The sequence below is a fragment of the Primulina eburnea genome, chromosome 8 (assembly GCF_022965805.1).
Source record: "Primulina eburnea isolate SZY01 chromosome 8, ASM2296580v1, whole genome shotgun sequence".
Lineage (NCBI taxonomy): Eukaryota > Viridiplantae > Streptophyta > Magnoliopsida > Lamiales > Gesneriaceae > Primulina > Primulina eburnea.
This window is the reverse complement of record NC_133108.1, coordinates 31,817,429-31,839,375: the sequence shown is the minus strand read 5'-3', so window position 1 is coordinate 31,839,375 and position 21,947 is coordinate 31,817,429. Positions and strand designations below refer to the sequence as shown.

The 21,947-nt window shown below is 36.0% G+C and overlaps 2 protein-coding genes across 2 annotated transcripts; both read right to left on the bottom strand.

Moving 5' to 3' along the window:
- Window positions 1-12,756: 12,756 nt before the first annotated feature.
- LOC140839386 (uncharacterized) lies at window positions 12,757-17,689 on the bottom strand. Its single transcript, XM_073206052.1, is given in 10 exon segments — window positions 12,757-13,160; window positions 13,260-13,645; window positions 13,770-14,533; window positions 14,536-14,631; window positions 15,520-15,705; window positions 15,859-15,961; window positions 16,048-16,230; window positions 16,422-16,514; window positions 16,630-16,815; window positions 17,272-17,689. Coding segments are annotated over 9 exon segments (2,208 nt in total). The 5' UTR covers window positions 17,524-17,689; the 3' UTR covers window positions 12,757-13,160; window positions 13,260-13,300.
- Window positions 17,690-19,213: 1,524 nt separating this feature from the next.
- Window positions 19,214-21,517, bottom strand: LOC140839385 (small ribosomal subunit protein eS26x-like). The gene is made up of 5 exons (XM_073206051.1): window positions 21,375-21,517; window positions 21,198-21,290; window positions 20,438-20,522; window positions 20,184-20,317; window positions 19,214-19,446 (listed from the first exon to the last, which is right to left on the bottom strand). Exons 1-5 carry the CDS (start codon window positions 21,375-21,377, stop codon window positions 19,381-19,383), a joined length of 381 nt encoding a protein of 126 aa, XP_073062152.1. The 5' UTR covers window positions 21,378-21,517; the 3' UTR covers window positions 19,214-19,380.
- Window positions 21,518-21,947: the final 430 nt, after the last annotated feature.

Genomic DNA, 21,947 nt, shown 5'->3' with positions numbered 1-21,947 from the left:
ATTAGATTATGTTTTGATTTGAGTATTGATCAAAACAGGTTCTGAATTGAGTGATATATTGATATTGTGTCTGTTCGGTATTGTTATTACCAGATTGAGAATGGACAGAGTTGAATTCAGGACGTCGTCTTCGTCAGAGCGGGAAGATAAATGTATAAGTCAATGTGGTATTGGGAGATCGACTTGAGTCGGTTTAGACTTGAGTTTCCCTAAATCACATACTTTACTTTATTGCATTGATATTGCACTGATTTGATTGATGTACTTGTTCTCTTGATTTATAGATAGCAGGTATTAGAAGAGTAATCTTATGACAGAAGTGCCTAATAGTGGTGGGATCGTCACGGGCACATTGCACGATGTCATAAGATAGTGTATTGGCGATAGTGCCATAGTCTGTCACCAGATAATTGGCTATCGATGTGGATAGAATTGTAGCTCCTTCTATTACTGGTGATCGGTACCGTATCGATGTGGATAGAATTATAACTTCTTCTATTACTGATTATCGATGTCATATCGATGTGGATAGAATCGGAGTTTCTTCTATTACTGGTGATCGATACTATACTGATGTGGATAGAATCAGAGCTTCTTGTATTACTGGTGATCGATGCTATATCGACGTGGATAGAACTGGAGTCTTTTCTATTACTGTTGGTTGATATGGAATGCCAATGTCTGGAAACTAGGATCCCTAGGCTAGGATTGAGTCTAGTCTGAGTCGTGGAGTCACGAGTATTGTCGACGGTTTGATATTGATTGTGCTTCAGATTTTGATACATATTGCTGTTACCTGTTACATGCTTTATATTTGTTTATATGATTGCATGTTTCGTTGATTTATACTGGGATTTATTCTACCGGAGTTATCTGGCTGTTGTCTTGTCTGTATGTGTACATGACAACAGGTGGGACAGGCTCAGGGACAAGAATAGAACGAGGCTAGACTAGATAGCGTGGAGATCCGGGCTTCGAAGCAACTTAGGATTCAGCACTGATATGTAGTTGAACCTAGTTGAATTCTTGTAGATAACACAAGATTGTATGTTTATGTTTAATATGTAATTTGAAATAAATTACATTACGTTTCCGCTTTGCATTTTAAAAAAAAATTAGACACTATTTATACTAATTGATTGATTAGTCATAATCATGATTTAGAACATGATTAGCGTCCGGGTCCTCACAACAGTTGGTATCAGAGCTGTAGGTTCTAGAACTATAGGTTCTTGGACTGAGATAGGGAAGAGTGAGCCGGGTAGAATGAGTTTTCTTTCCTTGCATGTGATTGCTAGCATGTGATTTATTGTAATGTTGAATTACATGGTGTATGCTAGCATGATATTATGTTTTACTGCTTGGATTTATATGGCATATGATTGAATATAATGTTGAAATTACATTGTATATGCTAAGATTTCAGTATGTTTTTACTGTATATTAAGCTACATGTTACCTGAATATCTGAGTTGATTTGGTAATATGTATTATTTGAAACTGGATCAGAACCAATTCTTGATCAGAGGTAAGCTGATCAGGATTGGGATTGAGACGGATTTGTCTCCTCTTACTACTAACACCTGTGATTATCAGATATTCCTTCTAGAAGAATTCCAGAACGAGGTAGTACTTCGTCTGATCAGATAGATGTATCAGAAACTCAGATGGAAATAAAGTTGAAAGAGTTTCAGTTATTTCAGCCGCCCATTCTGAGTGGTATCGAAACGTCGGAAAATTGTGAGAACTGGTTTGATGATATAGAAATACTGTTCGATTTTCTTGATTGTACAGATGAACAGAGAGTTCAAATGGTGCCTAACCAGTTACGAGAAGCCGCCAGGAGTTGGTGGATTACAAGTAAAAGAATGTTAGAACAGAGAGGTACAGTGATTTCGTGGAAAATATTCAGAATTAAATTTTATCGAAGATTTTTCTCAGTTTCGTACCGAGAGAACAAGAAAGTAGAATTTGAGAATTTGAGGCAAGGTCAACTGAATATTGAAGAATATGTTGCTGAAATCTCTACTCTACTGCGTTTCGCTCCTCATGTAGCTGGGAATGATGAAGCTGTAGCGGACCAGTTCATCAGAGGATTGAACTCGGAGATAGTTGCATTGATGAATATGCAGCGACCTTACCATTTTTCTAATGCCTTGAGTAGAGCAAAGAGAGCGGAGGCGAGTCTGATTAGACAACTAGAAAGGTTGTGTGAGATGCAACCCCAGACACAGCAATTCCCTCTCCGATTTGATCGCGGCAGCACAAGTGGAAAGCAAGATTTGCTGAAAGCTCGAAAGAAGCCATTCAAGAAGTTAGGAAGTGGTTCATCTAGCTCCAGCGGTTCTAGTCCGAGTTATATTGGAACCTATTGCAGAGTTTGTGGTGGGAGACACCTCACGGAGCAATGCCATGGAGTGACTAGTAGATGCAACTTCTGTAAACAGCAAGGACATTTTGCTAGAGTTTTTCCACATAAAGGTTCCCGAAGATTTCAGGGAGCAGAATCATCTGGTGGTAGTGATCGAGGAACAGACCCAGGACAAACGTGAGGATATAGTGACAGATACTAATCTTTTATGATTATGTTGCATATTTATTGATATGTACTAATGCATTTCCCTACGATTATCTTTGACTGAGTTGCATTGATATATATTATATCTGTTGGGTCTGTATTACTGTAGTATTGATCCTTTTACCTTTTGGGGAGAGGGATTGATATCAGTGAATTCTGTGATATATTGTATACTACAGTAAGATGAGAATGAAATTGAATTATATTATGTTGTACTTGTGTTGTCTGATTTTGACCGCATTATTGATACCGATATGCTAACAAGTACAGAGAGGTTGTAATTTCTTGCCTGGAAATGGTAAGATTCAGATTTGAAATGACTGGAGAATGAATGATATACGATAAGGATTCTCGATTTTGAATTTCTTGATATCTATATTATTTATGATTCGATGATTATCGAAAGGAATGGAGTTATTCCTTATACATTCAGTTGAACGGTTTAGACCATTTTTCTTCGCTAACAACAGGAATTGTCAGCCTCATTGGCAAGAAAAGTGGCAGTTCCAAGATGTAAACTGCCCAAATTTTTATCTGTGAGACGGATCAATCGTACCGATATTCACAATAAAAAGTAATATTCTTAGTATAAAAAATAATACATTTTCATAGATGACCCAAGTAAGATATTCGACCTCGAAAGGAATGGAGTTATTCCTTATACATTCAGTTGATTATTGAAACTGAATGTAGCATGAACTGATTTGTTAGTAGCAGGAGATTTGCTATAGTCTTCCAGATTCAGATGTTAGATTTGCTTCGTATCAGGGAGGTTGATTACAGCCTTGATTCGATACAGGTACTGGTTTTATTTTAGAATTTTGTACAGAATGATACTAATTGAATTGAGAGAATTGAAATATCAGTGAAACGGTTTGCTGCCTGAAGAGTTAAAGTTACATCTGATTACATGTTTCTCTATGAGATATTTCAGTTCTATTATGGATTAATAAATCCTGTGTTCAGAGATATTCGAATGATTTTGTGCCGTTTATCTATGATATTTTGATATACTCGTGGCATATTACTGAGTGAAACGAATATCTTGTATTGAATAATTTGAGAGCTGAGAATTATTATATACCGGAATTGTTCATATGAATTTGATTGAAACGGATTATATTCAGAATATGTGATATTCGGATGTGGTATATTGATTGATATGAATACAGCTGAGGTAGTGATCACTGACTGAGAAAGACACTGATATCAGAAATTTATATTTGCATGAGTATGGCAGATTAGTATATCCGATTGTTGTTTTGTAATTGCTTGAGAATTGTATTGTTCTAAAACAGTATTTGAGACAGCGTATATTGTTTGGGGGACATTACATTCGAAGATAATATAGCAGGAGATCTAAACAACGTTGAAGATGTAATCGGTTAGTCAGAATCATCAGTATTATCAGGAATTGGTTTATGTTCGAATCTAATCCGATATTATTATCATTCTGAATCCGTGTTTGATACCAATTGTTATGAACCATTGAGATTATATACAGTTCAAGCCGAATCAAAGCTGATTTTGAAGAATTTCAATAGTTCAGAAGTTTGATCAGACTGTTCACAATTTGATTTTGATATTTGGAACAGTGTGTTAATCAGAATACCAGGTAGGTAATGTTTTATTTTATATAATTAGCTGATTTATTTTTGTTAGATGTTCCGAAATTTTGAAATGACAGGTATTGTCAGATGCACACAGTAGTAGATTCAGTATTATTCTGGTAACAGGAAATGTGTGATAATTCGAACGGACAGTTTTGATGTAAACAAATAAAATCAGTTATGTCTGAATTTGTATTGAAATGTCTGAATCGCTGACAGATGAAGACAGAAAGATAAAAAAAACAAAGGATTGGTTATACAAATTATTGATTCCTAAATAGAAATGGGAGTACATTTCTATGGATCTAGTGATGGAATTACCGAAATCTTGCCAAGATTGTACCAGTATGTAGTTATGATTGAACGATTGTTCAAATCTGCCTATGTTATATTGTACAAGATGACATACAAATATGACCAGACGACTGAGAGGTATGTCAGAAACGGGGGTCAGATCGTATTGAATGCCAAAGTTAATTATGTCAGACTGTGATTTTTGTTTGATTTTGTACTTTTGGCTGAGTGTATAAGGTGATATTTCATCTACAATTTATAGATTGACGGATAGTCGGAGTGAACTATCCTGATACTGGAGGATATCCAGGAACTGTAGTGCTGGATTTTAGCACTATTTGACATGATTAATTGTCAGTTATGAATTATCGTACAACGAGCTATCAGATGAGTATTGAGATGACATCATTTGAGATGTTGTACAGTGAGAACTGTCAATTCCCGTTGTATGGGGATTTATATCTCAATGATATTTGAAATCGAATCTGATGGGATCAGAGATCTGATATCGAAAATGCGATGAAATCATAAACAAATGAAGATAGCTTGAAAGTTGACTTTAAACAAGCCAACGTCGGACGATGACTGTTGATATTTAAGGTTCAAGAATGAATATATTCTTGACTGAGATAAACAGATTTGATAACAGCTGATGGTTTTGGTTTGTTATGAACTGTTGATTGGTATATACGGATGTTGTTTAGCCATTGTTCAGAAATTGATTCTATCACGAGTGATCTCGTTGATATGAGTTTATTGAAGTTTATGTATATCTCCTTCTTGTATCCGATTTGGGATCAGATATGATTATCTGTATTCCATGAATGGATTGCTTATGATTTCGGGGACGAAATCGAATCTTAGGGGGGGAGAAATGTAAGACCCGAGAATTTGATTACCGTAATCTAAAATGATTTGGGTATAATTACCGTAATTTGAGATTAATCTGAAATGATTTATTGATTAATCAAGGTAATTATAGACGGAACGGAATGGACCGGAAAACACGAGAAAAGACGCGAAATATGTGCGAGGGAGGTGCCATTCGCGCACATGCGCGATCGGTGCGCACACATGTGCAGGTTTGGCAGAAGACCCCGCGCATATGCGTGGTGTGAGTGCGCGCATATGCGCGGCATGTCCAGTAGCCAAGTAAATGTGCAAAAAGCCTCGCGCATATGCGCGGCGAAAGGCGCGCATATGCGCGAGTCAGGGGAGGCACGAGACAGTAGGTCTCGCGCATATGCGCGACTTATGTGCGCGCATATGCGCGAGTAGTCCAATAGCCGGATAAGGCTTCCGGCGCATATGCGCAGATTTTGAGCGCGCATATGCACGAGTCATGCAGAACGGAAAGATGCCACTTGCCCTGATGCATGCGCGAGATATATATATATATATATATATATATATATATATATATATATATATATATATATATATATATATATATATATATATATATAAACATAAATATCAGGAAAGGAAACGAATAGCTGGGGAAAAGCTTTAAAACTTCTTCGACACTTATTTTGTGATTTATGAGCAAACCGTCTGTTTGATTTTGAATCCGACTTCAGTAATGTATTCCAATCGACGCAGGCTACAACTGGACGAAAGTTTTGTTACGTTTAGATATCGTTTGAAATTATGATATTTATGGAATTGAATAGAATTCATATATGATGTTCTTGATAGATTAGACATCGTAGAATTGAATTCAGATCAAAAAACACATTATGGATATAATTGTTATGATTTTCGGAATCAATTTGACTGAGATTTCATATTAGATTTGTATTGTTATTGAGATTATGAGTTGAACTGATACGGATTATGAGTTCTGGTATTATATCTGTGACTTTGGGACTGACGGGGTCATCGAGACTGTATTGTTATGCCATCAAAACATCAGTTGATTGATATTGATAAGTTTCAGTAGTGACTTCGATTATATCGGGATATTATCGATATGGATTAAATTGTATATGATCCGATATTGATTAGATTATGTTTTGATTTGAGTATTGATAAGAACATGTTCTGAATTGAGTGATATATTGATAATGTGTCTGTTCGGTATTGTTATTACCAAATTGAGAATGGACAGAGTTGAATTCAGGACGTCGTCTTCGTCAGAGCGGAAAGATAAAGGTATAAGTCAATGTGGTATTGAGATATCGACTTGAGTCGGTTTAGACTTGAGTTTCCCTAAATCACATACTTTACTTTATTGCATTGATATTGCACTGATTTGATTGATGTACCTGTTCTCTTGATTTATAGATAGCAGGTATTAGAAGAGTAATCTTATGACAGAAGTGCCTAATAGTGGTGGGATCGCCACGGGCACATTGCACGATGTCATAAGATAGTGTATTGGCGATAGTGCCATAGTCTGTCACTGGATAATTGTCTATCGATGTGGATAGAATTGTAGCTCCTTCTATTACTGGTGATCGGTACCGTATCGATGTGGATAGAATTATAACTTCTTCTATTACTGATTATCGATGTCATATCGATGTGGATAGAATCGGAGTTTCTTCTATTACTGGTGATCGATACTATACTGATGTGGATAGAATCAGAGCTTCTTCTATTACTGGTGATCGATGCTATATCGACGTGGATAGAACTGGAGTCTTTTCTATTACTGTTGGTTGATATGGAATGCCAATGTCTGGAAACTGGGATCCCTAGGCTAGGATTGAGTCTAGTCTGAGTCGTGGAGTCACGAGTATTGTCGACGGTTTGATATTGATTGTGCTTCAGATTTTGATACATATTGTTGTTACCTGTTACATGCTTTATATTTGTTTATTTGATTGCATGTTTCGTTGATTTATACTGGGATTTATTCTCACTGGAGTTATCCGGCTGTTGTCTTGTCTGTATGTGTACATGACAACAGTTGGGACAGGTTCAAGGACAAGAAGAGAACGAGGCTGGACTAGATAGCGTGGAGATCCGAGCTTCGAAGCAACTTAGGATTCAGCACTGATATGTAGTTGAACCTACTTGAATTCTTGTAGATAACACAGGATTGTATGTTTATGTTTAATATGTAATTTGAAATAAATTACATTACGTTTCCGCTTTGCATTTTAAAAAAAAAAAAATTAGACCCTATTTATACTAATTGATTGATTAGTCATAATCATGATTTAGAACATGATTAGCGTCCGGGTCCTCACATGAATAATGTTCCTTTGGCTCCCAACCTTACTCTCTTGCATCACGAACCATCCAGCACTTTGCACCCCGCTTGTAAGTCCTTCTTCCTGGCTCATAAGAACCTGCAATGCTTCTTTGAATCTCTTTAGTCATCCCCTCGTGATTGGTCCCTCCGGCAACTCTAAAGGGTCCCACAGTCCAAGATGGACTAGATGTATTCAAACCAAATATGGTCCTTAGTAGATCCATCTGATGGAACTGTTCTCATAGGAATAAAATTGATTTACAAAAAGAAGCTTGGGGCGGATGAGAAAGTAATGATCTTTAAGACTAGATTAGTAGCAAAAAGATATACTCAAAGTCAAAAAATTGATTTTGATAAACTTTTTCTTCGGTAACAATGTTTAAGTACATTAGGATACTAATAGCTATAGCGGCATATTATGACTATGAAATATGAAAGATACATTTGAATACAGCGTTCCTTAATGGTGACATTAAGGAAGAGATTTATGTTTCAGACCGAAGGATTCACATCAGTACAAAGTGGGCATAAAGTATGGAAACTTCAAAGATCCATCTATGGACTCAATCAGGCATCAAGGAGTTGAAACCTCAGCTTTGACAATATTATCAAATAGTTTGATTTTGTTAAGAATCCTGAGAAACCTTGAGTGGACAAGAAGGTTAGTAGGAGTGCAGTGATATTCCTAGTACTTTATGTTGATGAAATACTACTCATTGAGAAAGATGTAGTTATGCTACAATCAACTAAAATAAGGTTACTAGAAAATTATCCTTGAAATATATGAGTGAAATATCTTACGTATTATGAATATAGATCTATAGGGATATATTAAAGAAGGTGTTAGGGCTCACTTAATCCAATTATATTTATACCATAGTGAGGAAATTCTTAATGGAGGAGTTTAAGATATGATATATGTCAATGTATCATGGTGTGACTCAATCCAAGTTTATATGCTCTAAGACTGATGATGATGTAGAAATCATGACTCACATTCCATATATGTCTATCATTGATAGTATTATATATGTTATGATATTTATTCGATCTGATATAACTTTTACAATGAGTGTTGTAATCAGATATCAAACAAATTCCGATCCATTGCATTGGAAACCCATGAAAGATATTCTTAAGTACTTGAGAATGACTAAGAATTTATTAATGCTCTACGGAAGTGGAGAATTAAAATTTGAAAGCTACACTGATTCTAGCTTCTAATCAGATTTGGATGATTCAGATTCAACAACTGAGACCGAAATACATAGCTCCATCAGCTGCAGCAAAGAAGACTGTTTAGATCAGAAATTTCGTCCCAGAGTTGGGTGTCATTCCTAACGGAGTTGATCCAATCCCTTGTTTATTGCGACAACACGATGAAATTGCTTAAGCAAGAAAGCCGAGATCTCTTCAGCAATTCAAACATATACTAAGAAAGTTTCAATTCATCCAGGAAATTATGAGAATAAGAGATATATCGATGTCATGACCATTTTTTGAGAAGCATCGTGAGTTAATGAGTCTAAGTGTAGTGCTCAAATTCAGTACACGTATAACTCATGTCTTTATTTAATTATTAAATCATTTAATTAATTTTAAATGAGCTTTAGCCATGCATAATTTATGAAAATACATTATTTTAAATTATTCATGTTTATTGTGATGCACGATAAAATGTTTTTCGAGTTTATATTTCAGGCGATTATCCGAGGCGGGATTGAGGAAAAGAGACCAGCGACGATTTTTGCAAATTTAAAATGTGGTAATTTTATTTTAAGGTTGAGGATGGGGTATTTTAAATGATTTATTAAGTTTTAGCATTTTAAAGCCTAAATTATTAGTTTGGGAATTTTAGAGTTTAAAACTTTTAAAATTAGTATTTTATGTGTTTTATTTTAATTAAGAAATTTTTAGTGAAGTTAGTCATTTATGTATTTTAAATCTTTTTAGTGGGTGAGCATTTTACTAGCATTCAAAATAGCATTTTTTTTTAGTAGCCATCTAATTAGTACTTTTAATTGGTTGCTAATTATACAATTAAGCAATTAAATTCCTAAATTTCTACCCAAACACACGCACACACCCACTAACACACACACACATTCACGATAACACACACTCACATTTTCATTCCATTTCATTTTCACCATTTTAAAAGAAAGTTTAGGGTTCTAGGAACCTTCAGCAGCCGCCCCTATTCCCTTCAGATTACAGCATATTTTTGTGTGTTTTCTTCAAGATCTTAGCGCACGTTCGTCCCGGATCGAGCCTCGCACCATCTCCGCTTCGGTATCGTCGTCACGGTATTTTTAAATATCAAAAGGCACGTATATTCTGTTCTTTCTGCATCGATCTTGTCATATTATGTGTTGTGTTATTTTTTATGCGTAAAAATTCATGTGTGACATTCGTCGTTTGAGCGGAAAATGGTTTGAATGTGTTTTGAAATACTTTTTAGATCTGAAATCTCGTAACTTACTGTTCTGTTGAAAACTGCGATTTTTCCGTCAGGATTTTGAGAAAACTTTCAACTAGAAAATTGTATAACTTTTCGATGCCTTCGATTTGATATAAAATTCGAGATTTTTGGATGAAAATTGAGTGAGTTATGGCGCTTTTTGTGGAACTGCTCAAACTGCGACTTTTACGAAAATTGTGTTCTTGAAGTTTCTATGTTGCAGGCTTCGTTGAGGATCGACAGGTGATAGTTGCTGCGTCTATGTATGATTAGTATGATGTTTGGATGTTAATTGATACGTCGTTTAGTGTCGATAGGCACTCGAATGCATTAGAAGTCATAGGAAACGAATTGGTGTCAATTGCTACGTTTTGAATTGGATGTGTCGTGGGGTGAACATCGTTGCTTTGGGTGGTTGTACGATTTTGGTTTGATGTTATGGCATGCTAGGATGGGTCTCGGGGTGTCAATTCGTGGTCCGTGCAATCGAGTCTAGACTGTTAAGCAAAACCCGTTTAGAATTTCCGAAGCTTTACTTGTCCCGCAGGTATACGGACCCACGGACGGACCTTGGCACGGGGTCCGTGCCTTTGTTCCTTCCGCGGTGCATTTTTCCAGAGTCTACACGGACCCCCACACGGACCCTGACACGGGTCCATGTCCACCCTTCCTTTCGAGCCTTCTCACCCGAGTCTACACGGACCCCTACACGGAGGTAGGCACGGGGTCCGTGTCCTTCATATTTTGGGAAAAATACGATAACATGGTTGAGGTTTTGTGGGGACCCGGACGCTAATCATCTTCTTAATCGTTATTGGGATTTAAATTATCAGTTCTGATAAACATGGTCTAAAAATTTTCTTTTTAAATTATAACTGCGGAAGGTAATGGTCTCGAGTCGAGAGGAGCTCGATACTGCGTTCAGATTTAAATTCTGATAGCCGGATCTTGAACAATCAAATTTTTAAAGTAAAATGAAGCTTGAGGAATTTTCATTCATGGAAGTCTCGATTCTTTCTTCAAGATTTAAAGGGAAATGCAAATGTATATAACAAGTTGTATGGTGGTGACAAGTGTCCCACTCAACTTGCCATATTTGCACTTTAGTCCCTCAACTTTTCACTATTTACAAATTGGCCCCCCAATAATTACGAAATTGCCATCAAATTTAAATCAAGTATTTTTCCACTTAATTACAAAATTGCCATCAAATTTAAATCAAGTATTTTTCCACTTAATTACAAAAATGCCATCAAATTTATTTTCTTTTCGGGATCTCATAAAATTGATAACATCTCGGGCCTTACAGGTTTGATGTCAGGGTTTAGTACAAGGATTCACAAGGTCGAGTCATGGGAATTTTAGAACGTCCTAAGGAATTGAACGAACTCGTAAGTAAGCATGATTATCTACGTCTAAGTTATGCAATTTAAGTAAGTGAATTCATGATAGTATGTGCAGCGACGGCCCCGATCGAAGTCCAACGAATCCCTCAACGCCAAGTAAGTATGTTGACGTGCAAAAGAAAATATTTTAAGTTTTTGAGGTATGCTAATTGTCTCGTGACCAAATTTTGATGGGTTTGGAAGTCGGTGAACGTGGCCGAGGACCTCTCCACCCCGTTAAATTATGAACGGGTTAGATCATGGTTGGAAAGCGTTAAATTATGAACGGGGACCAACCAGCCCGTTAAATTATGAACGGGGATCTCATGTATGTGGCAGTGGATACGTCCCTGTCAGCCCAGTACTGTGATTTGTCTGATCAGGCGTTTATTATGTATGGGTCACTTGCTTTGAAACATGCCTCTACGCAAAATGATGAAGTTATGTATGTTCAAGTATGCAGTATGTTTATGAAAGTCTATGTTGATGGCACGTCTAGTCATGTACGTACGTATGTTCAAGTTCATTATGCAAGCTCAAGTTTCTAGTTATGTATGTCCTATTTTAAAGTTGCATGTGATTTTATTACGTAGTACTCGTTATTCCAGTTTATACGTGTTGAGTCTTTAGACTAACTAGACTTGATCGATGCAGGTGAGTATGTGGATGAGGAGACAGGAGGTGGCGACCAAGGGGCGGGCTTGGACTGAGCGAGAGGCTAACCCGAGGACCGCGATGTTTATGTTTTTATGCAAATGTTAATTTACTCTGATTTCATGCTTTGAGGGAAACATTTTGAGCAAACTTTTGTGAGCAAATTTTATTGTAGTACTTTGAACAACCATGTCTTATGGGGGACTTAGTTGAGATACTTTATGGCAACTTTGAATGTTATTTTATGTTTAAGAAAATTTTAAAATTTTTCCGCAAATTTTGAATAGTAAAAATACAGTACGTTACACTAAGATCTATGGATAGTTAGCTATAGAGTAACAGGGATATTGTTAAAAAAATTGTCTAACAAGCCAATTTCTGACTTGAGCTTTATTTACTCTTATATAAACATAATTTTTTATTTTAACATATTTTACGATTTTATCTAATTCTGATATTTAGTTTATCTATATTTCAATGCATGTTGTATAGATAAAACCCTTGAATATACAATATGATGCTAATGATTGCAAAAATTTTCTTACCAATCTATTCTTACACAAATTTTCTTACCAATCTATTCTTACCTCGTACAAACCGATAGACGAAAAAGGTTTGGCTTTCAAAGGATTAACTGATATACAGAACAAGGTAGCGGAAAGCACTAATGGTATATGCTACAAGCCTTGATTCATCGATCAACAACTCGCTGTTAGGTATTAGTATTCGATAGCAAGGGCGGACATCCAAAAAGTTTCGCCCTATTATATTTTCTAAATGCTATTAGGTCATCAGTCTCTCGTTCTGCGGTGACAGAATGAAAATTTGCACACATTATATATCTAACAAAATGTGTGACGTAAAAGCGTCAAAGTCATATCCATCCATTCTTTTGTACAAGTTTAACCATCCTTTCTAACACGTTTTTTCAGCACGGTCATCTTCGTCTTTAAGATACATTGACGGCCTGGCAAACCTGAAAGCGAAATACGCCATGCTTTGAGATGATGTAGAAAAGAATCCTTGAGCTAGAAAATGCATGTGACCTGAAGATTGTGAAGGGAAGTTTCCATACCTTTCTTGATTAATTATAGTAAACAAACCCTGCATCTCCTCTCACCTGCTTGGAGTCGAGCCACTAACATTAGTAAAGCGTGAAAGCAACTCTTCTGCCAGATTACCAATTGATCCAAATTCAATTCTACACGGACTTGAGTTAGAATTGGTTTGTTTCCCATCAATAACAGAACAAGGAGATAGACCCTCTACATCTGATTCCAGCTGACCTTCAGATCTGCTTTGAGCAGGCAGAACATCATGTGAATCGCTTCCAAAAGATTTTGACCTGCTGACAGCTGGGTATAAGCAGTTACTATGGTGATTATTCAGAAACTGATTCTGATTGTCCTGCTTCTTATTCATGTCCCTCTTTTGTGACGATCTCTTCCTGTAAAAACCTTTCTACAAGAAAATGAAATTAAGATAGTGTCGAAATTATATAGCAAAACAGAAAAAATCGACCTATGAGCATGAAATTAAGACTAGTGAAAAATATACTTTCAAGTTCGGAGAGTAAGTGCCTTACATTGGCTTTCCCTTCAGAACTGGTAGTTGTTTGAGAGAAGGTTCTCCTGAGAGGCATTGACTGGTGAACTATATCAAGTCGCTTTTTGCTTCGAATCAGAAAAGGTGCTAATGGAGGATTGGACACCATAGATTCAGATGAAGCAAACCCATGGCAAAGTTGGCCATGAAGCAAACTCCTGATATGACTATCATAATCTCCACAGAGGTCAGCCAAAGAATCAATAGTTTCTGATACTCCTCCTATGTCACTTGAGCCCACTTCTCTAACATCGTCACATAGATTTTCCAAAATACCTGGCTTGTGAATGGAGGAACCCGAACCATTTATACAAAGAGACTCCAATTTGTTCCCACACAATTGATACATATTATTTATTTCAGCATATTTATCCCGGTTCTTCAACCATGAATTGCCATCAAACACATGAGCATTTACCAAGTCACTTGGTCGAAAATTCCCTGCCTCAAAGCTTTCATTTTTGGCAGGTGATCTTAAGACTTGTGATGTCATCTCCGCAGGAACTTCTCTTGCCAAACATCTATCGAGGTTATTCTTTAAAATATATTTCTCTTCAATCGCAACACTATCTTCATTAAAATCACTGACAGAAGATTTTAGAAGTTTGCCATCCTCAGCAAATAATTCACCGACAGATGACAAAGCTATAGTCGAAGACACTTCATCACCAAATTCTAGAGCGAAATGTTCTAGGCAATTTCTGGAGAGATTTCCATGCCTTACAAGAATATTGGCAAAAAATTATTGATCTCTTCAGCGACTTTATCTCTCGGTTGTAACAGAACTTTACCTAACTTGCGAGCCCCATACCTGAAGGCACTCCGGATACGGTGGAAATTACCTTAAAATAAGCATAATCATTCAGTTGACGCCAAAAAACAGATTCCACATCTTCACAATCAAAAGAACCATTTACTCCCGTAGCAACATGTGGAGAACATACCTTAGCATTCATTAATCCACAAAAAAGAAGTTGCAGATATGAAAAGTTATAAGATGCGTGTGAAATATGTTTGAGCTGTAAGTATTTGATTTATGAGAGCAGGAGAAGATGCAGATGGACCAAACACAGTGAATATGTGACGTTTTGTCTCATTTACGGCATCTTCAGAGGTATGAATTTAGAACTATGTTTGGGAGGTTGTACTGGAAAATGTAATAGAATGTTTGGTTTTCTAAATGATATATTTTGATCATACAAATTCCATATCAGTCATGAAATTATATGTCGACATAAAATTTTCACTGAATGGGATATTTTAAAGTTATCAGGTCTAAAGTACTGAATAAGAATATAAATGCATTAACAGAGTAGTTTTGGGGATAATAAAAGTTTATTTGAAATTAACGATTAAATTGGAGATGTGATAATTGGACAAAATTATAGTTTTAAAAAATAAAATATTATGTTAATGTTTAAGTTATTCCCAGAGTATGAAAACATTTTCGGAGAATGAAAATAAACATTGCCAAAGAGATACCATGTCAAATCAAAATTCAACCGTTTTTTGTTTGTGAACGTTATTTTTCAAATCTTATCTTGAAAGAGCACAAAATCACAAAATCTGACATGACTTGAGAAGCTGAAATGTGGGGCCAAATCAATCAAAAGGCTGGGGGGAAAAATTCTGGCATGATACAGTAGGTTGTATCTCAACCTAGAATTTCAGATGTCATTGAGCCTGAAAGTCATCTACACAAAAAGGCAACAAACTAAAATTTTCATTACCTCTGTGTACACTGCGCCCAAGGTTGTTATTTTCCTTTAGTGGATCGATGATATTGAGGTGTTTTGTTTGAAATGCCTTTTGGTTTGTTTCAGACCCCCTATGTGGAACTGAAAACATTTCCACGCAGTTCTCCATGAATTCTTCACCAAGTAATAGATCATTCCATCCACTCTTTGGCAACTTCACTGCAGAGACAAAAACAGAGAGACTAGCATCCAAAAGGGAGAGTAAAAATGAGAATGATAACGAGAGAAATTAAAGGAGAATGAGAACATTAAACACAGGACACGGGGCATTAAAATCAAATCACAAACATGTAACCAAAGGACACAGCTTACCCACTATATTAGGCAGGGATGATTTACGAACTGGCCCTTTCAAACTGATACAATAGTTATCCCAATCGAATTGACTATAGTAATCCAGAAATCTGTAGAGTGCCTGAGTACAAGAGTACAAATAATTGACTAAAGGATGCAATTGTCCATAATTGTCAGGGGTTACGATTGTGAGTCACGAGAAGTTACCATTAAAGGTCCACTTAAGGAGGAATGGAAAAGATGAAATATGTACAGAATAAGTGTTTCCAGAGCATATGTAGAAACTAAACCATGCATTGCACCAAGGATACGGCTCTCGTAAAAACACCAGGCTTTAATGAGGATTATGCTACGTTTAAATAGATGATTTTTCCCAACCAGACGATCAACCTGCGTTGAGCAAGAAGATCATGATACATCAGCAAACCAAGTTTGGGGTGAAATTTTAAAAATTAAAAAATCCATGTAGTAACACCAATCGAAGTTATCATCAGATAAATTAAATATGCACAAACTGTCAGATGAAAAAAAAAAAAAAAAAGCAGAGTGGCCAGTTTCTCCAAAAAGGTGTTTGTTACTACCTGCTCTAAGAAACAAAGAGTAGAAAGTCCACCTAGCTGATTGAAAGATATATCTATCACTATGTTCCGTACAAGACATTTCACAAGTTTAACCTGCATTCAGAAGAACAAACACACTTAAACGCTACACAAAGTGACCATAAATATCCAGTGAGTACACAAAGTCATTCAGCAAACCAAATTAATAAAGTATTTACATGTGGACTACCTCAGCGTCAATAAATTGAGTATCCATAACTTGGTAGTCAGTATCTTCTTTCTGCTCTTCCTTTTTTAAAATAGTAAAAACATCGTGAGCCAACGATTCTTCAACATTAGGACCTTTAAGGACAGTTAAATCAATATCTCCATCAGGTAGATATGTCTTGAGTGGCACAGATCCATAAGGAAAAACCTGTGGTGTTTGAACACCAAATTACAAAATGGAACAACAAATGAGTGTGACAGTTTATGTAATTATAGAAATCACTATGTTACGAAATTAAAAAAAAGATGTAAACTAATTAGAGCTATCCACTGAATAAATAAATCATATTCCGGATGACTTAGCAAGAACTGACACGAGCTATCCAATGAATAAATCAATCTATTCACAAATTTGGAGTTGGTATTCTGGCTTTTATCGAACAGATTTAAATTTCAACTCATAGATGCGATTTCACTTCTCCTCTACCCTAAAGGAAGTAATCACCAAATTTAATCCCGAAAATTCAAGAAGAATTTCACAAGGAAGTGTAGAAATGTGGCACATGCACAAGTGGAGAACCATATAGAATAGAATAAAGCTTGTCCAGCATGAATTTAATCCGCTAAAAACTCGAAAAACAAGCCGGGGAGAAAAATATTCCACCTCACAATTAAGTTGAGTCTTGATGAGTCTCTGAAGATGATCAATGACGTCTCTTCGGTTTTCGTCGGAGTCTAAAGTGGGATGAATGCAATTCACCACTTCCGCCGCCGCTTCCTCTGCCGCAGATAAACAATCCTCACTAAACGACGCCGGATCAGGTGGAGGAGGAGGAGGAGTCCCCAAACTCCAGACCAAGCGCTCTTCTTCCTTGAAGACAACGCCGTCTTTACTCACCACCCCAAGTTCACCCATCTATAATACTCTTCGCAGGAAAACAATCCAAAAAAGGAAATAAAAAGAAGAATTTTGAAGGGTTTTTCGCTTTATTCCATGGCGTTTGAGAAAGGCACACACACTTCGGTTACAAGAGAAATTTGGGGTTTGTGGGGAGAGTTTATTTCAATTAATGCAAGTTATCCAAAGTGGAAAGTAAGCATTCCGCTTTTTCCAAAAAAATAAATAAAAGGGAAAGAGACAAAATTGCAATATGTCGACCTTTTTTCAGTTGCAACATAATTTGCAGAGAGATAAAGATTACTCAAAAAAAAAAAATAGGTATATTTTGGGATGATTTTACCTTTTATCATAATTATTATAAAAAGTGATATTTTATATATATAAATAATATTTTTGGATGAGATCAAAAGTATATAAAAAAATATCAAGGAGACCATCTTACAAAAAAAAAAATTAAACAACCAAACTTCATTTCTTTTCAAAGACACATACATAGTAATTAAGTAAGTCCCGTACCCTTTTCATACTGTATTGGTATATTATGATTACACTACTCACTAATACACTATATTTCATTTAGTTATTGGACACGATAGGTTAAAAAACACATTAACTACATCTCATTTACCCGCTGCATGAGGTTTCCGTTTCCTCCTCTCCTTATCTTCCACTAGGTAAATGAGGCTCTCTCTTTCAATTCAATTTTTTATATGCAATTCTTCTTTATTGGAACACCTGAGTCCAAATCTGTTAGTATTTATCTCTGTACTTTAATTAGAGACTCATTCGATAAGATCATGGTATTTATTTTTTTAATCTTCAATGTGCGGGCTGATAATATTTTTATGTTGTTTTAACTTAATAATTATTATAATTAATGTGCCGGAAAGGGTTTGGGTCATCTTTGGATTCGGGCGAGAGAAGACAGGCAGATTTAAGGTCAGCCCAGAGCTGGTATCCGAAGACCAAGAAGAGACCGACCTGAAAATAGCCTCGGTAGAGCAAATTGTCTACTCCCCTCAAACCACTATTTTCACTTATGGCATGCAGCAACCCTAAAACACGACATATTGCATCGTGGCCAATACTTGAGTATCTCGGGATGGTCACCGACTTTGGTATTATATACATAACTCCTGTAGAGGAAAGTAAGAGGACTTCATTTTCGTTCTCACAAACCCTCTTAATACACATTTTCTTGAAGCATTTTTCCGTTGCATGAATATTTGACCGACTTGAGCGTTGAAGTGTTCTCGTCAGAAACCTTTCCGAAGTTGCACTAACATTTCTTGTTTGAGAGCGTGCTGACCATCCAACCCGGATTCATCCTACCCAATCACAATTAGTCACCAGGAAGAATGTACCATGTATGACTTACTTCGTGTTATGCTTAACGGCTTTAGTTGATCTATGGGTAAAATTATGTTTTTTTACATATATATTTGTGTGACTTCGATACACAGGCAACCTTAATAACAACCACTGGAAGACAATCATTTTTCATACCCAGAAACTTGATACTATCGGCGCATCATAAAATTTACTGATTTCAGAAATGTTGATGATCATCAATCTTGATGACGGTGAGAATCAGGTATCAAAACTTATTTAGTGGTGTATGTTCCAAAACCGAAATTGAATTCATCCCATTAATCAAATAAATCAAGAAAAATATGCAAATTGCTTCAAATGATAACGCAACAAATGGAAAAACTCATTTTACTGGATTCAGGAAATCTATTTTGCATTAAGTCAATAGTTCCGATTCTGAAACAACACCATTTAAGAATTAACGTTCAAAACCAGGAAACAAAGAAATCACAATTTGACTGCAAAGTGAAGTCTAGTTGCAACATGGTAAAGTAGAAGTAATCAAGCACGAGCAGCAGCAGGTGCTCCACCAGGGCGTGGCGCTTGACCCGGCTTTGGCATATCATCCTGCAAATATGGAACAAAAATGAATGTAAATTCAACCATTTTCGAAAAATTACCAGAGTAATAAAAAATGACTCTTGTTCATATGTCACAAACAAGGCAAGTACACAATGCTACATGAACAAGATAAACCACTTCACTCCAAAATTTTCAAAGATGACTTTAGTTCATATTCACAAAACAAGGCAAGTTCACAAGGTTTTATGAACAAGATAAAATACTTTACTCCAGTTGAAGGTCTGGTAAAATCAGGACAAAAACACCAGATTCTAGTAAACATATATTTGAGTATTGCAATTTGAAGAATGACAGGAATCTCTATGGGTTTCAGAGGGGCTTAGGACTTGGGACTATATTTCGGGATTAGCTTTTTTCCCAAGGTTATACGCTTCTCTTTGCAATTCTCTTCCAATTAAAAAAGGAATTATCGAAGAATCACTGTTTATGAATTATTGGGAAAAAAGGTGGCATGCAGGAACAAATTGGATTTTGACATTTGGTACAAGTAGTTATTAAGAAAAGCGTGACTGTGTGCCAGAGAGCACAAGAGAGTGAAAAAAAATTAAGAAAATAGCTTATCAATCCCAATAGTTATAGCCCAACATATGGAAACTGATATACAATAAAGTGCATATACATGAAAATAGCAGTATACTGACGCAATTATCGACAAAGAAAAGAGCAATATTTTAACATAAAAGAGTATCATTAAATTAAATCACTAAAAGTAGAGTGCGAACCCTTGGTCGTCTGAATCGCTGAGGTGGCTCACGATTCCTCCTATCAGTACGAGATCGGACCCTCACCACTTTGGAATGAATGGCACATGAAACACAGTACTGCATCTTCACGTACAGCTTAGGAAGTGTGTACACTATAGAGAATACAGAAGCATCTGATATAATATACTAAGTTTTTCCAAATAAAATGTCAACAAGGAACGCTTACGGGACCAACTGAAGATGAATAATTAATAACACTGGATAAAACTTACTGTCAAAGGCACATGCCTCCTGGACATCCCTCACAGCAGCTTGCTCAACTATGTTTCTCACTAGAAACCTCTTGATTGCCTTGTCCTGATTAAAATAATAATATCAAAGTAAAACCACCACAAAGCAATTGTTTTAAATTCTATTAAAATCCAAAAATTTTGCTAAAATAAAGCATATAACAAAAATTCGCGCAATTTCAATATTGTTTTTATCAAATTTCTATTGATATTTCTATAAATTAACACCTATGAAACATATACAGAAACCAACATTTCATACCTAGCACGATAAAATATGTCAAGCTTGGCCTAATGATAATCAGATTGGAATCATAGCCACATGGCAATATAAATAGACAAAAAAGCTTCAGCATCTAAAACAGAAATCAGGCAATTCTTGGAGTAAAAACTGGCAATGCCCAAATATTTCTTTTGATTTCATAAATTTCCACCCTCGGCTAGCAAAGTCATGAAAATTTCAACATTTCAACTGATCATCATAGCCAACGTAATGTTTTCTTCTTCTAAGATAATTGAAAAAAAAATCTCAATAAATTATCCTTATTTTCTCAGAATTTCTAAACTAAGCTCAAATTGATTTACAACAAAACATTTAAAACAACGCCAACCACAGATTTGTGCCTAAAGTAGCAAAACAGTAAAAACAAAAAATAAAATTAGCAAGACAGAAACTGCCATTTCTTAATGCGTAAGAGAGTACAATAAATAGAAAAATTATCCGACGCAAAGTAAGATAAACCTTAGGGCAGCATTTTCCGCAGTTGGAGCAGCGAATGAAATTGACATGACCCCGTCCATGCTTGTTGCGCCCTCCGTTCCTTCTCTTGAATGTCTATCAAAACAACGAAGATACGAAATATAAGACAGAGGAGCGAAAATTGAACACTTTTGAACAGAAATTTGGAGGAATTCATACCATCGTTGAATGGTCTCAATCTGGAAGTGGAGGAGCAATATGATCCTTCGCTATTCAGAATGAGGGCACCCTCGGAAACCTAAAGTCCATTGGGCTAAATTGCACGCGTTGAATGACTTTGGGCCCAAATAAAATAAGCCACCCAAGAAGACATTTTGAATTAAATTTGTACATAACTATGTAGTAATTTTATTTTATTTTTTAGTCCGAAGGGTATGATTATTCGTTTTTATTAGGGATGTAAACAAATCAAACCGTTCGCGAGCTATTCGGAGCTCGGCTCGATAAAAATCTTGTTTGAGTTCGTTTGTTAATCATATCAAACTAAACTCAAGCTCGATTTTGAGCTCGACAACTTAATCAAACCAAGCTCAAACCTAAGCGTATTCGGATCGTGAGCTCGCAAACATGTTCGTTAATAGGCTCGCGAGCTCGAACTAAGCTCGTTTAGGTGGCTCGTCAGTTCGACCTTGACTTATTTGTTGAGTTGACAAATAAAAATATTAGTACTAATAAAAGTTAAACTTTTATGTCTAATATAAAATTAGTTTATAGATATATTTAATTTTAACA